This window comes from Lucilia cuprina, chromosome 2 (genome assembly GCF_022045245.1).
Source record: "Lucilia cuprina isolate Lc7/37 chromosome 2, ASM2204524v1, whole genome shotgun sequence".
Lineage (NCBI taxonomy): Eukaryota > Metazoa > Arthropoda > Insecta > Diptera > Calliphoridae > Lucilia > Lucilia cuprina.
The window spans coordinates 4078376-4096533 of record NC_060950.1 but is presented as its reverse complement, the minus strand read 5'-3'; the positions used below and the strand labels follow the sequence as shown (position 1 = coordinate 4096533).

Genomic DNA, 18158 nt, shown 5'->3' with positions numbered 1-18158 from the left:
GGTTCCCAAAGTGCCAACTAGTAGGAGCAAAGTGAATGCTTATTTTGAATTGCAAAATCATTGACAATATTTGGAATAATCAACATTTTTGCTAGGTTGTATTGGCAACATTTCAAAGACAACAACGACAACGGCGACAACAATAATCATCGTCAGCAACTTCTAAAACAATTTATAATGTTTGTGAATTCATGGTAATCAGTACCACAGCTGGTTTTTGTAAATTTGAGTTTAAAAAATATGTTCCTTCTTGTTGAATTCTGTGCAAATCTTAATTCGTTTTTACTTGTAACTCTTACATTAAAGACGAAATATTGTGCTACAATCGATCGTTTATCGATTGACATGATCACTTGATGCAAGTCAACATTTGTAAATTCCCTGGTAATCTATGTATTATTGAGTTTAATGCAGGGTTTGTTAATATTTCTTAAAAAATCTCATAACTTTTAAAAATTTGCATTACTTTGGAAAAAGGTAATTACTTCTTGCAGATATTTTGAATGCTATTGATCCAATTATTGCAATATTATGGCCTGGCAAATTTGAACTTTTGATTATTTTTAATATTTCCCCAACCCTGCCCTGTTGATATTGAAAGGCATCGATATACATACATATATTTTAGCCAACTTCAGTAGCTCGTTACACATGCAAAATAATGAATTAAGTTGACTTTTTATTTTGACATTTTAAATTCTTTTACATTTAATATACATTTGTGCATTTTATTATGGCTGCAGAAACTGAACAAAAAAACCAAAGGTGGCTTCTAGAATATATCTGAATGTGTGGTCTCTTGACCAAGTTGAGCATACAGAACAGTATTTTATTGATGCGATTAGATAGAAAAATAAATTAATAGACATTTTGACACATTTTTTGTTTGCCTCATTTTCAATTAAATAGAATCCGGAATTGAATGTGAATTAAGTAACGAGGATCAATAAAAAATTAAGTAATAAAGACTTTATTCGTTCTCCGAATCAAAAATTTTCTAGTTCAGTTCTAGTTCAGTTCTAGTTCAGTTCTAGTTCAGTTCTAGTTCAGTTCTAGTTCAGTTCTAGTTCAGTTCTAGTTCAGTTCTAGTTCAGTTCTAGTTCAGTTCTAGTTCAGTTCTAGTTCAGTTCTAGTTCAGTTCTAGTTCAGTTCTAGTTCAGTTCTAGTTCAGTTCTAGTTCAGTTCTAGTTGAGTTCTAGTTCAGTTCTAGTTCAGTTCTAGTTCAGTTCTAGTTTAGTTCACTTTTTGTTCATGAAGTAAATTCTACTTCTTTAGAAGTTTATTTTTTTGCTGAGAACTTATTAAAAATAATTTAGCATTTTTTCGTCATCATATTTAAAAAATCATAAGGTATCACATTGAATCAGAAATTTGAGCGGTGTTGTCATCTGTCAAAATGTACGATTTTTAAAAACTTTTATTAAACATTAACCAAAAGAAGTAGAATTGGTTTCGCTCAAATTTTATATAAAGCTTAACATTAATTCTCAATTAATTGATTAATAATGGAAATAAGTTGTCAGTATTTTTCAGCCGTTCTTAAAAAAAAAAAACAAATAAAAACAACACAATTTTAAAAATCTCTACAGTAAAAGAAGGAAGAGTATTATTTGAACTGTACGTATATTTTGTTTAAAAACTTCGAAACCCATTAATCAATAAATACCGTTATTTTTTAATGGGATTCATTTAAAAGATGAATTGACATAGTGTTATGGAGGTTTAACTTTTACTCTCTCTTTCTCACCCTTAGAATTTCTAAGACAATATTTTAAGAAAACATTTGATCTGATAATAGCCAATGACTATAGCCAATTTAAAAAAGAAGTAATAGACCTTTTCGTCTTTGAATCCTTATTATTTAACATAAGTTTAAAGAGGAAATACAGAAAAAAAACTCAACTGCAACTACTACCATCACAAATTGTATTTTAGTCTATACAACGTCGTATCCTATTTCGGTTTTACCAAAAACGAAAATAAAGTAATTTCCATATTTTCCCAAATGTATCCGAAGAATACCACAACACAACAATACCGACTATAAATCTTTAGTCGTTTGCATTCTGAGCAACTAACTTCCCAATAACTTCAAGACCAATATGGAAATCTCATGTCAACTGGGGACCACAACAACAACTCAGCTGCCTCAACAAATAAATAAATACAAAAACAAACAACTTTTAGACGTAGACGTTCTTGAAGTAACGAGTTAAAGTATTGACAGAAACAATGAAAAAGACAGACAGACAAACGGGCAGACAGACAGACATAACTTTAAATCTAGTTGACGACTGCTAACTTAATGACAGGTCAACTATTTTGCATATATGTACTCTTGTTGCTGTTGTACTTGTTGCACATGCCTTGGTAAAAAGGTTGCTTTCTTTTGTATAACAGCAAACTAAACAACCAACTCCCAGCAAAGAACAGCAAAATAATCCAGAGCTGGTGGAGAAGAGAAGATAAGAGGTATAAACAATGTATTATTGTCAATCAATAGTTTAGTAAAGTGTATTTTAGAGATGGCATTTGTGATCATGAATCAACCAGGATCTCTATCTCCAAATACAAAGTCAACCTTAAATAAACCTTGACAACGGCGACCAAGACAACCAAGACGTCCATGATGATGACGATTGGATAAAGAATGTCGCAAACAATAACGTATCAACCAAACTTATGTAACTTACAATGCAAATACGCTTACCAACTATGAAAAAAAAAATTGCAAAAACAAAACCAAACTAAAGACTTAAGGGTCAGTACCAGTAATTTATGGGACCCCAAACAAAGACTCAATGAAATGTTTGCTTATTTCTTTCTTGTTTTTCAACAGAATGACTGACTGACTGAATGGCTAGCTGCTTGACCGGCTACTACTTTATTGGAATGCAAATGACACTTGGACATTGTTGTATGGTTACCCAAAAAAGCTACAGCAACAACAACAGCAAAAACAAAAATGATCAATGATAAACGAAAGTGATTTGCAAATGTCACATTGTAGTGATTTAGAGTTGGAATTGACTGACAATGACGATAGCTAGTGATGGTGATGACGACAGTGCCATATGTGAATTATATATTGAAATAAGATTGATTAAATAAAGCTTGACAAGCTTAAGCTTCTCAGATACTTCTTATCCATTCTCAAACATACACACACATACATATATATACACTTGTATTTTATTGGTTCAATTGTCAAGACTTTTGTTGTTTCTTCAGTTGTCAACATTAAATACTTGCGAGTGTATTATTTGATGATGGATTTGTCCAGTATTATTGAAGTATGTTAAGAAGCAATCAATCGACAATTTTGTCAAACCTTTCGAACACTTTTAAAAGAAGCTGAGAAAATGATGAGAGTATTTGTTTTTTTTTTTATTTTATTTTAAAAAGTACACTTGAAATAACAATTTGTGGAAGGTGAATTTAAAATAAGGAAGACTTGGATAGAGCTATGAAATCCTTTTTCTCACATGATATTTATTATACAAGACTACACTATATAAAACTTGATGTATTTGTGAACAACCTGTTTTCAGCTGTATTAGTAAAGTTACCTCACACAATCCGTGATCACTCCTCTCAGGACTTTTTGCACTTGTCTTTAAAATGATTGTTACGTTCAAGCGGTATTTAACATATTATATATTATCTGTTGTGGAACCGAGTATATTCTCCTTAGCTGTTTGAAAAAATTTGTACTTTTGCAAAAGTTTGTTGATTTCTGAGGAATTTACCCCCCTCGATAATCTTTCCTCATTTTGGTGTTATTGAATTCCAGAGGAAATGATGTTCTACCAATACCTCAAGTCTACCAAAACTATAAAATGGTCAAAGTGAAATGTATCCTCAGTCTTTACTTGAAATGAATGGCACGAATCAGGGAGCTTTATAGTCTGGTATCAAAGGAACCGGTAGCCACGGAACTGAATTTCGGGCTTTATCTTATTCAAGTTATTGGAGCACGTAGTGCCTGTTAAACGAAAATTCGCGAAAACTGAATGTATGTCTAGTCTACCGAAACTATAAAATGGTCAAAGTGAAATGTATCCTCAGTCTTTACTTGAAATGAATTGACCTGGGCACGAACCAGGGAGCCTTATAATCTGGTACCATAGGAACCGGTATCCACGGGTGTGAATTTCGAGCTTTGTCTTCTCCAAGTTATTGGAGCACTTAAGTCCGGTGCAGTTTCCGAGGCAACAGATACTCCAAAGAGATCACGGCGATCACGGGGTAGATACGGAGTACGCTAGCAAGGCAATGCTCTTGAATTAAAGTTTATTGTAGTGGGTAAAACTCTACCATAATTTAAACAACAGTTTTGGTCTACGATCTACGATCGCTTTTGAGAGAGAGAGAAACAACACTGCTACACGGCGAAACATTGAGTATTCCTGAAAGTTTCGTTTTTACTGACAAATCGGCGATCAATGATGAAGAAAAAGAAACAACATCTTAAAATATGTTTAGCTTTTCTAAGATGAAAAGTTTCTCATTTCTAGCATATTCCAATTAATTTTAAATTTTCTTTAAGTGTATGTTCGAAAAATAAACAACAAATTTGTATTGATCTGATGATTTAACAACAAAGTTTCCCCCCCTTCCTACCAACCTATCTCTCACTAGCTCAATACATCTAAAGAAGATATTGTCCACCAAGTAAGATGATGTAAGTTGCGTTCTATATATGTACGTACGATTGGAATATTGGAGTATGTAGTAGTTCAAATTTGACTGTGTAATAGCATGCGAACGATGTGGTTGATTTTGAGGGGCGATTGACAACTGATGTATGCTGATTTGACAATGATGTGTTGATGATGTTATGCAAATAACACAGTAACATTGACAGCGAACAACAGCAACAAGAACATTGCTGTTGTTCGCAAAGTTTATTGATTGTCATCATGACAATTGACATGTTGTTAAACAATCAATCGGTTGCTCAATTTGGAGGCATCATCGACATCAGCACAACACAGAAACAACCTGGTTGGATGATGTTGGCGCTGTACTGATACTTTTATTACTTGATGGTGGTAGAAATATCTTAATTCATTTGAATTATGCTGCAGTTACCTTGCGCCATTTTATTTATGTTTTTTTATACATATGTATATATTTTAAGTGATTGACAACAGTTGTGATGTGATTGGTTACATGGTTTGGTTTGTTTGTTTGTTTTGCGACTTTGGTTTGATGGATTGTTCAATGTGAGTATTTGAGTTGTTGTAAGCTTTTAGCGTATTCAAGTGTGTTTGGTTTGATTTGATTTGAATTTGTTGAATTTAAATAAATGTCACTGCTACAACACAAACACACACACAACATTTGCATTTTAACTTGACATTTGAGCTACTGTCAAATTGTATACACATTAAATATGTGCGAATTTTGTCAAATTACTTTTGATGTTTGACCATGTGGGGAATATGTAGACATATATTATGATACATTGATTTATTTTGGTAACATTTTAATGCCTTGCCCATTTAGCCGACGTACTAGGAAATACTCTTTGCCTTTTTAAGTCATCTATGTTTTGAAATCTTTTCATATAGACAATGGATTTTGATTTTTATTCAAAATTATGTAGATTGTCATATCAATGGAATATAAAGTGAACGTTAATGTATTTGCATATAAAAAAATTGGGAACATAACAATTATGACGGCATTTTGATATTGATTTCACATCAAAAAAATCAAATATTTTTGGATTTTTGTTTTTCAATTTAAAGGCCGAACAAAATGTTATGCAAAACTAGATGGAAAAATAAAATCTATTTCAGAAATTATTGTTAATAACCTCCTTAATATTAAACAGATTTATCAGATTTTATTACCCTTTTTTAATTTGTTTTACCTTAAATAAAAATCACCCTAAATAAAACAAAAATCCAATTAAATTGTTTTCCTTATAATAAAACTTAAAGAGCTTGAGTTTTCAAGCATAATCCAGCTAAATAAAACGACATTTAAAAAACACTCTGGAGACAAAATGTGTCAGCAACATGTCAAACTGCTTTACAATGGCATTCCAATCCAACAAAACACAGTAACTACAACAATAACTCTTCTTCTTTTTCTTGAAGTTTAACTACATTTTTTTTTTCAATTCATTTTGACCAGCAATAATCATCATCATCATCGTCATCAACATTAAATTGTTGAGAAGAGAATCTTGTAAACCGCAAAACAATGCATTCAAAACATTCAAAAATGGCGGACATGACGAGGATATTGATGTTCATGATTACGATTGCAATGACACAAGCATTCACCAAAAACTAAGTAAAGAGTTTTTATATATTTCTTTTTTTTCCTCGCTACAAATGTAATTTATTTGCATGTGCTGTATAAATTATATTGTTAGCAAATCTCTTCATTCGCTTTCAATTTTAAAACCAAAAACGTTCCAACCAGAATGACCAAAATAACCAAAAAAAAAAAAAAAAACTGCTATCACAAGTTGACGGATGCGCAAAATAAACGATGAAATGATTTTAAAACGATATCCAAGTATGCAGAAATGTTTTCAATGAGTAAATCAGCAAAGATTAAAAACGCAATGCTATATATTTTTATATATTTAGAAATTGCAGTAGCGATGGTAGTAAATGTAAAAGAACGTTTTTTCTGTTAAGTTACAAATACTTTTAGTTCTAACATACCAAAAGTACAGAATGGTGAGTAGAGGTTTGAAATAAACAGGCCTTATTTGAAGAGGATATTGTTCTTTTCCATGTTAACGCAATTTGCCTTCAATATTTTAAAACCATTTGCAATTATGCTTTTAGAACATAAACGCGATCATGATTGAAGTCGGAAACCCAAATGAATTGAAATGGATGATGATTAAAGGAATATTGTGTTGTTAACCTAAAAAGAATTTCAATTAACTTTTCCTTGTATCATAATAACCACGATTGATGGTGAATAATATATTTGAGATGATCAACAACCTAGTGATTGTTGCGCAAGAGATAAAATTTGGAAACCTACATCTTACACCACGTTTCCAGTTACGGTCATGTTACCCTGATCAATCTTAATACACCTTAGTGTTAATACGATCCCATAGAAGTACTTCAAGTCTGGCGAGACTACAAACTCGTGATGATCAAATGTATCCTCGACCTTTCCTTGGAATGATTTAACATGGACTATGTAGATAATTCTGTACCCATAAAGTCCCACGGAAACCAGAACTAAACATGCAATAAATAAGTTATCACAAGTGATTCGGCTTTAGCATGCCGCCAGTTACGGTAATAGTTCCCAAATTTACTTTCTTTTTACGTGTTTACCTCTCTGGTCATGTTATCTTGATCAATCTTTCTACATCTTGTGTTATTCCGATCCCGGAGAGGAGAGTTGTTACTTTTACCTCCAGTCTGCCGGGACTATAAACTGGTGATGATGATCAAATGTATCCCCGGCGTTTCCTTGGAACGCTTTGACTTGGGTTCTGTAGGTCTCGCAAAAACGACCACAAAAATTTCAATAAATAAGTTATCACAAGTGATGCTTCAGCATACCGTAATTGGGGTAATAGCCCCGAAATTTACTTTCTCTTTGCGCTTTTACCTCTAAGGATCATGTTACCTTAATCAATCTTCCTGCATCTTAGTGTTATTCCGATCCCGGAGAAGAGAGTTGCTACTTGTACCTCGAATAACGACAACTAAGCATGCAATAAATAAGTTATCACAAGTGACGCTTCAGCATGCCGCTAGTTACTTTAATAGCCCCCAAAAAGTTGCTATTAGCTCAAGTCTGTTGGGACTACAAACTAGTGATGATGATCAATGTATCATCGGCCTTTCCTTAGAATGCTTTGACTTGGGTTCTGTAGAGATTGCTGTGTCCATAATGAGTTATCACAAATGATGCTTTATCATGTTATCGGTTACGGTAATAGCCCACAAATTTACTTCCTCTTTGCGTGTTTCCCTCCGGATCATCTTACATTGATCAATCTTCTTAATTCTTAGTGTTATAGCAATCCCAGAGAAAAGGGGTACTACGGTAAAGTCTAAGTTCGGTACTGCCAAGACAACAGATACAAGACAACAGTGTTTTTTTCAACCGATTACGTCTCTAAGTGCTGTTGCCGACTAAACATAGGTCATCTATTGTAAACGAAAGTTAAACCATAACGCATCAAATCTCAAAGAGCTCGAATACTTGAGCTCACTATGTGGATAAAAAAGATCACTTTGAAATTGTCTATTGTCTCTATATAAAGAGAGGAAAAACTTGTTTTAATAGGGGATGCTGTGTTGCCGAAACTGTTGAATTGGGAAACCTGGTTTGGTTTTTTTGGTTTTGGGGTAGTTACTTTAATGGCGAACGGTACAAGGATATAATTATGGACCCTTTATGGGCTGTAAGGAAAGTTATTCCTCTAACAATCGCTGTTTATGAGATATGCTAGAGTTTGCAACATTGAATTCGGAAAACAAGAAGAAGACAATGATTCTTTATCATCATTTATCAAGATCGAATAACGAAGCAATTTTTCGCTTTAACCCGAAGAATTATCGAATTAACTCCTAACAAGAAGTCGTAAGTAATGGAAATATTAGTCTAGGATAACGTTTTCAAAAGGCCCTACACTGTAACCCTTTTTATGAACCCCTGCTTTTAAAAGAAAAATCTTTAAACAAGTAGTAAATACAACTTAAAGTTTTCTTAAAAAAGGAAAAAAAATAAATGCAAACAAAATATAATATAAAGCTAAAGATATGCTAAACGCTATTTAACCGATCTCATGCTAACGAATACTCTTATACGATGACGACAACTACGACGATTTCAAGATGTTTGCTTGATACGAGTATCTTAAAGATAGAAGTTGTCTTTTTGAAAATATCTTTCCAAGCGATTTAAATGACAGATGAACGATTTAAATGGAAATACAACTTTAATTTTGTTCGTTTTTTTCCCATCTCTTTCTCACACACACACAGACACATAGACACGAAAATAAACCAAGATATGAAAATAATTACAAGTATTTGTTCTAGGTTTTAAAACACTTAAGAATTGAAATTTTGCATCTTGGGGTTTTTTTTTTTGTACACTAAGACAGTTTACTGAACATTTTTTTTAATTAGTCTTGTAAAGAGAAAAATGTAGACAAATTCTTAAGATAATCTTAGTTAGTACATATTTCCACAATACATACAATCTCTATAACTACTCCACTACCACTTTAGAAAGATTCATCACATTTTTTGCTGTTTTTTTTTTTTTTTTTTTGCTAAGAGACGAGTGAGTATTTTGTGTGTAAGAAACACTTCAAATGGACTGGATTTTTAGATGGGAAATTATTTCATTTTAATGCTAAAATCTAAAGGTTCTTTTTTTTCAATGTCCTTGTAGTGACTTTTTTTTGGAGTTCGTTTTCTTTAAAGCGTTATTGACAATGCGTAACAAAACAAAAGTAAAATGCCAATCATTTACGTACTATTTGGATACAGCTTACAATGTTAACCAGAAAGAAGTCTTCGTCTTAGGTCTGTGGGCAGTACAAAATCAGCATTAAAGCGGCCACACGTTAAAACTTCTCCACAAACGGCATGTCACACTTACTGAAATGTGTCTTTTGACACTGTTTTTTTTTATGTTGTGGAATTATGTTTGTTTATTTGTATTGTTGATCTTCAAAAGTTTACACAAAAAAAAAAGAGTAATAGTGCCGCAAAAATGCTGTGAAACAAATCCCATGGGAAACGTTAAGGTTGGCATCAGGAGATTAGTATAAAAGCGTAAGTTTACTGCATATGTTACTCGACTACTTGGCTTTGTTTAATATTCAGTGCAAATACAGTAGAAGGGCATTCTTAACATTTTCAAGAAGGTCATTTTCCCTTATTCTTTGTTGTTTTCTGTTTACGTTTTGATTCCTTTTCGCACTATTTGTCACTGAAGTAAGGCATAAGATCTCTTAGTAAAACAGTACAAATATTTTTTTTTAAGGAAAGTCGATCGATATTTAATTATTTAAGTTTTATACTTTGGTTTTTATTAAGTAAACAACTTCTCTAATCTCTCCGTTTTCTCCCTCTTTTCAGGCTATCGTGAGAGTGCTTTTGCCTTTGCCATCTCCGCTGCCGGTGTAGCTCATAGTGTGGCTCGTGCCTGCAGTCAGGGACGTTTAATGTCATGCGGTTGTGATCCTTCGGTAAATCGCAAAACTCTTAATAAAAATCTCAGACAAAGTCTAGACAAAGAGAAGAAACAATTTCTACAATATTTGGAAACGAATCAAATCTTAACGGCTGAAGATGAAAAGAAATATGAACGCTCGAAAATCGCCAGCCGATGGAAATGGGGTGGATGTTCGCATAATATGGATTTTGGTGTGGAATTTTCAAAGCTTTTCCTGGATTGTCGAGAAAAGGCAGGCGATATACAATCAAAAATAAATCTACACAATAATCATGCTGGGAGAATAGTAAGTAAATTTCAGAAGATAAAGGAGTAGTTCTTTTTTGTGGTTAGAATTAAAGACCAATTGTTTTTACAATAGTGTAGAGATCATGTTGGACATCTTTAATATAAGATCCTTCAAAGTCTTAGTATTTTGGAAATTGTGCTGGTTTAATCTGCTGGCTTTTTAAATTCAATATTTTCCTTGATCTTCAAGATCTTCTATCTGATCCCTCTCAGTCATTATGCTTTGGATATGATCCTGCTTTGATCAATGTCCTGCAAATCGTCTAAAGTTAAAAAGTATCCTTACAAGGACTATTCTTTAAATTAATTATAAATTTCAAAACAAATTTAGTTAAAATCGCTTGATAGTGACAAATTGACTTTAAAATTATCAGTTTCGTTTTTGAAAAAAATGTATTGGATTTTGCCGAATTATAAATCCCGCGATTAAGAAAGATCTTATTCAAGACTATTTCCGATCATCATATACTTTGCTAAAAAGATATCTGTCGTGTTAGATTGTAGAACATAACAAACGCAACCAATTAAAGGAGCACTTTGTTATTCAGTTAGAAGCTAAAGAAAAAAAATGCATTTGCTAAATTATTGAAATTGTCATAACTCTACCTTTTACAGGCCGTTTCCAATAACATGGAATTTCGCTGTAAATGTCACGGCATGTCTGGAAGTTGCCAATTGAAAACATGCTGGAAATCTGCTCCTGACTTTCATGTCGTTGGCAAAGTCTTAAAACATCAATTTCGAAGAGCCCTACTCGTTGATCAATCGAATCTGGGCAATGGAGAACCCATAGTGGTGCTAAAAAGATCACGTAATAAAAAATCCAATAATGGTTTAACCAATACCGAACGGACCAATGAGCGACACGAACGACCGTCAAATACAAAAGTGAATACGGAAAAGAATGCCCAAAGATCTGCCCGCAAATTAGAAACTTCACTATTCTATTATCAAAGATCACCGAATTTCTGTGAAAAAGATCCAACAGCGGATATTTTGGGTAAGTTAAAAAAAGAAAATACATACACACATACATATATAGGCAAAAACAACATTATTAAGTATTAAAATGTTTTACATTTAATTGCCGGCAACAGCACTTAATTAATAAATGATTAATTGAAAATGCTGTTAATATTACTACTGTTGCTGATAACAAATTTAGCAAGAGAGCAAAAAATAAATAAAAACGAGAAATTCATTTAATTTAAACGTGCAATATCATGCTAATAAACACTTCAATTGACAGGCTTATTAATGAAATATGCAAAACAGTTTTTACTTATTTAAACCACCACTCCCCTTCTGCCATCTGAGGGTATTCTTGTGTTATTTGTCGTTGTAATAAAATATATATAAAAAAACAAAATGAATGTGTGGCGCAGAAAAAAAAATAAATTAATAAACACCTCTAAAAGCGTATAAAAAATGTATATTTATGAAAACAGCACTGCAACAACAAATTAAAACTTTCAACACCGATTTAACATTAATTTTTTTCATTTTTTTTATACGACCCACCACTCTGTAAATGCTCACTTACAGTCATACACACCTCATAAATGGCGTTCGTTATAAATAAAGATAAAAATATTAACAGCAAAAAATAAATATACATTGGCAAAAAATATTACTATACACTTAGAGAAATAATGAGGAAACTTTTAATTAAACCTATGTCCAGCATACAAAATTAGCGCCAAAGTGATATAATAGCGCTTAACGAACAATCGAACTAACTAACTAATTAACTAACTAACAAACTAACTAACTAACATACTAACTAACTAATTAACTAACTATCTATCTATCTATATATTTATCTATCTATCTATCTATCTATCTATCTATCTATCTATCTATCTATCTATCTATCTATATATCTATCTATCTATCTATCTATCTATCTATCTATCTATCTATCTATCTATCTATCTATCTATCTATCTATCTATCTATCATACTATATATCTATCTATCTATCTATCTATCTATCTATCTATCTATCTATCTATCTATCTATCTATCTTACTATATATCTATCTATCTATTTATCTATCTATCTATCTATCTATCTATCTATCTTACTATATATCTATCTATCTATCTATCTATCTATCTATCTATCTATCTATCTATCTATCTATCTACCTATCTATTTATCTATTTATCTATTTATCTATCTATCTATCTATCTATCTATCTATCTATCTATCTATCTATCTATCTATCTATCTATCTATCTATCTATCTATCTATCTATCTATCTATCTATCTATCTATCTATCTATCTATCTATCTATCTATCTATCTATCTATCTATCTATCTATCTATATATTTATCTATCTATCTATCTATCTATCTATCTATCTATCTATCTATCTATCTATCTATCTACCTATCTATCTATCTATCTATCTATCTATCTATCTATCTATCTATCTATCTATCTATCTATCTATCTATCTATCTATCTATCTATCTATTTATCTATCTACCTATCTATCTATCTATCTATCTATCTATCTATCTATCTATCTATTTATCTATCTATCTATCTATCTATCTATCTATCTATCTATCTATCTATCTACAAAGTACTATTATAACGTATTACTAGTGAGACCTTATTAGACTACTTCTATGTAATCCAGAAGATATGTAGTAGCTATTGAAAACTATGTTATTAGCTAAGTAATTACAATTGAACTAGGTAATGACTAGTTTTTGCTGGGTAACTAACTAATTTTTAATTTAATTAAAATTCTTCATATTCTTTCCTGTGTACCGACATCGCGATATCTACTTAAAAAAAAAAATACAAAATTGTTAACAAAAAACAAAACAAACTCGTAACTCATGCTGTTACTGTTGCAAATTGACAGATTGCAGTTAAGAAAAAAGTGTTAATTATTTAATAATAAATTATATTTTATACTTCATTCATGTATTTGTTATTAAAAATTAAATGCAATTTGTTGCTTTATACAATTTTTATTTGCGTTTAATTTACTAATAATAAATAAACGCTATTTAAATCTAATATGAACTGGCGAAATAAAAAATACCAATAACAACTGCAAAATAAACAATCAATCGAATGAACGACCAAACAACCAATCAACCAAAGAGTCAGTTAATTAGTGAGTTAGAAGTTAATAAATTGTTTTTATTAAGTGGCAAATTTGGTTAATTTTTTAAACATTAGATTTAGTACGAGTAATTGGTTGTTGATTAAAGATTAAAAAAAAAAACAATTAAAGATTACTAAAGACAAAGACTTATTTTTCTAAGAAGTAATAAATTTAGTTTGAAAATAGAAATTAATAAATACAAAACAAAATAAATATCGAAATTCAAAAGTTTTCTTACAAAAAATTCTAAAATAGCTTGAATTGTGATCACTTGTATTTTCGACCAAAAATCGATTTTTAGTATGAAATTCTTAAATCGCTCATAACTCCGTAAATATGCGTTTAAATGCAAAAATAAGCTTTATTTGTGATCACTTGTATTTTCGACCAAAAATCGATTTTTCATATGAAATTGACAAAAATTCTTAAATCGTTTATAACTCCGTAAATATGTGTTTAAATGCAAAAATAAGCTTTATTTGTGATCACTTGAATTTTCGACCAAAAATCGACTTTTAGTATGAAATTCTTAAATTGACTATAACTCGGTAAATATGCGTTTAAACGCAAAAATAAGCTTTATTTGTGATCACTTTTATTTTCGACCAAAAATCGATTTTTCAAATGAAATTGTCAAAAATTCTTAAATCGTTTATAACTCCGTAAATATGCGTTTAATTGCAAAAATAAGCTTTATTTGTGATCACTTTCGACCAAAAATCGATTTTTCATATGAAATTGTCAAAAATTCTTAAATCGCTTATAACTCCGTAAATATGCGTTTAAATGCAAAAATAAGCTTTATTTGTGATCACTTTTATTTTCGACCAAAAATTGATTTTTCATATGAAATTGACAAAAATTCTTAAATCGCTTATAACTCCGTAAATATGCATTTAATTGCAAAAATAAGCTTTATTTGTGATCACTTTTATTTTTGACCAAAAATCGATTTTTCATATGAAATTGTCAAAAATTATAACTCGGTAAATATGCCTTTAAATGGAAAAATAAGCTTTAGTTGTGATTAGTATGAAATTATCAAAAATTATAAAATCGCTTATAACTCGGTAAATATGCGTTTAAATGCAAAAATAAGCTTTATTTGTGATCACTTGTATTTTCGACCACAAATCGATTTTTAGTATGAAATTGTCAAAAATTCTTAAATTGCTTATAACTCCGTAAATATGCGTTTAAATGCAATAATAAGCTTGATTTGTGATCACTCGTATTTTCGACCAAAAATCGATTTTTTATTTGAAATTCTTAATCGCTTATAACTCCGTAAATATGCATTTAAATGCAAAAATAAACTTTATTTTTGATCACTTGTATTTTCGACCAAAAATCGATTTTTAGTATGAAATTATCAAAAATTATAAAATCGCTTATAACTCCGTAAATATGCGTTTAAATGCAAAAATAAGCTTTATTTGTGATCACTTGTATTTTCGACCAAAAATCGATTTTTTATTTGAAATTGTCAAAAATTCTTAAATTGCTTATAACTCGGTAAATATGCGTTTAAATGCAAAAATAAGCTTTATTTGTGATCACTTGTATTTTCGACCAAAAATTGATTTTTAGTATGAAATTGTCAAAAATTCTTAAATCGTTTATAACTCCGTAAATATGCGTTTAAATGCAAAAATAAGCTTTATTTGTGATCACTTTTATTTTCGACCAAAAATCGATTTTTCATATGAAATTGACAAAAATTCTTAAATCGCTTATAACTCCGTAAATATGCGTTTAATTGCAAAAATAAGCTTTATTTGTGATCACTTTTATTTTCGACCAAAAATCGATTTTTCATATGAAATTAACAAAAATTCTTAAATCGTTATAACTCCGTAAATATGCGTTTAAATGCAAAAATAAGCTTTATTTGTGATCACTTTTATTTTTGACCAAAAATCGATTTTTCATATGAAATCAAAATTATAAAATCGCTTATAACTCGGTAAATATGCGTTTAAATGCAAAAATAAGCTTTATTTGTGATCACATTTATTTTCGACCAAAAATCGATTTTTCGTTTATAACTCCGTAAATATACGTTTAATTGCAAAAATAAGCTTTATTTGTGATCACTGGTTTTTTTGACCAAAAATTGATTTTTAGTATGAAATTCTTAAATCGCTTATAACACTGTAAATATGCGTTTAAATACAAAAATAAGCTTGATTTGTGATCACTTTTATTTTCGACAAAAAATCGATTTTTCATATGAAATTGTCAAAAATTCTTAAATCGCTTATAACTCGGTAAATATGCATTTAATTGCAAAAATAAACTTTATTTGTGATCACTTTTATCTCTGACCAAAAATCGACTTTTCATATGAAATTATCAAAAATTATAAAATAGCTTATAACTCGGTAAATATGCGTTTAAATGCAAAAATAGCTTTATCTGTGATCACTTGTATTTTCGACCAAAAATCAATTTTTCATATGAACTTGTCAAAAATCCTTAAATCGCTTATAACTTGGTAAAAATGCGTTTAAATGCAAAAATAAGCTTGATTTGTGATCACTTGTATTTCGACCAAAAATCGCTTTTAAGTATGGAATTCTTAAATCGCTTATAACTCTCTAAATATGCGTTTAAATGAAAAAATAAGCTTGATTTATGATCATTTTTATTTTCGACCAAAAGTCGATTTTTCATATGAAATTGTCAAAAATTCTTAAATCGCTTATATCTCCGTAAATATGCGTTCAAATGCAAAAATAAGCTTTATTTGTGATCACTTGTATTTTCGACCAAAAATCGATTTTTCATATGAAATTGTCAAAAATTCTTAAATCGTTTATAACTCCGTAAATATGCGTTTAAATGCAAAAATAAGCTTTATTTGTGATCACTTGTATTTTCGACCAAAAATCGAGTTTTCATATGAAATTGACAAAAATTCTTAAATCGTTTATAACTCCGTAAATATGTGTTTAAATGCAAAAATAAGCTTTATTTGTGATCACTTGAATTTTCGACCAAAAATCGACTTTTAGTATGAAATTCTTAAATTGACTATAACTCGGTAAATATGCGTTTAAACGCAAAAATAAGCTTTATTTGTGATCACTTGTATTTTCGACCAAAAATCGAGTTTTCATATGAAATTGACAAAAATTCTTAAATCGTTTATAACTCCGTAAATATGCGTTTAAATGCAAAAATAAGCTTTATTTGTGATCACTTGTATTTTCGACCAAAAATCGATTTTTCATATGAAATTGACAAAAATTCTTAAATCGTTTATAACTCCGTAAATATGTGTTTAAATGCAAAAATAAGCTTTATTTGTGATCACTTGAATTTTCGACCAAAAAATCGATTTTTAGTATGAAATTCTTAAATCGCTCATAACTCCGTAAATATGCGTTTAATTGCAAAAATAAGCTTTATTTGTGATCACTTGTATTTTTGACCAAAAATTGATTTTTCATATGAAATTGTCAAAAATCCTTAAATCGCTTATAACACTGCAAATATGCGTTTAAATGCAAAAATAAGCTTGATTTGTGATCACTTGTATTTTCGACCAAAAATCGATTTTTTATTTGAAATTCTTAATCGCTTATAACTCCGTAAATATGCATTTAAATGCAAAAATAAGCTTTATTTGTGATCACTTGTATTTTCGACCAAAAATCGATTTTTCATATGAAATTGACAAAAATTCTTAAATCGTTTATAACTCCGTAAATATGTGTTTAAATGCAAAAATAAGCTTTATTTGTGATCACTTGAATTTTCGACCAAAAATCGATTTTTAGTATGAAATTGTCCAAAATTATAAAATCGATTATAACTCGGTAAATATGCGTTTAAATGCAAAAATAAGCTTTATTTGTGATCACTTTTATTTTCAACCAAAATCGAATTTTCAAATGAAATTGTCAAAAATTCTTAAATCGTTTATAACTCCGTAAATATGCGTTTAATTGCAAAAATAAGCTTTATTTGTGATCACTTGTATTTTTGACCAAAAATTGATTTTTCATATGAAATTGTCAAAAATCCTTAAATCGCTTATAACACTGCAAATATGCGTTTAAATGCAAAAATAAGCTTGATTTCTGACCATTTGATTTTCGACCAAAAATCGATTTTTAGTACGAAATTGTCCAAAATTCTTAAATCGCTTATAACTCCGTAAATATGCGTTTAAATGCAAAAATAAGCTTTATTTGTGATCACTTGTATTTTCGACCAAAAATCGATTTTTAGTATGAAATTGTCCAAAATTCTTAAATCGCTTATAACTCGGTAAATATGCGTTTAAATGCAAAAATTAGCTTTATTTGTGATCACTTGTATTTTCGACCAAAAATCGATTTTTCAAAGAAAATTGTCAAAAATTCTTAAATCGTTTATAACTCCGTAAATATGCGTTTAATTGCAAAAATAAGCTTTATTTGTGATCACTTGTATTTTCGACCAAAAATCGAGTTTTCATATGAAATTGAAAAAAATTCTTAAATCGTTTATAACTCCGTAAATATGCGTTCAATTGCAAAAATAAGCTTTAT

General features: G+C 30.0%; 1 protein-coding gene across 1 annotated transcript in view; it reads left to right on the top strand.

Moving 5' to 3' along the window:
- The window catches only part of LOC111688838 (protein Wnt-10b), a 41485-nt gene that overhangs the window by 20207 nt on the left and 3120 nt on the right, over positions 1–18158 (top strand). The window contains exons 4-5 of the mRNA XM_046945217.1: positions 10098–10480; positions 11098–11482. Of these exons, the coding sequence (XP_046801173.1) occupies positions 10098–10480; positions 11098–11482 (768 nt within the window). The remainder of the gene's footprint in view (positions 1–10097; positions 10481–11097; positions 11483–18158) is intronic.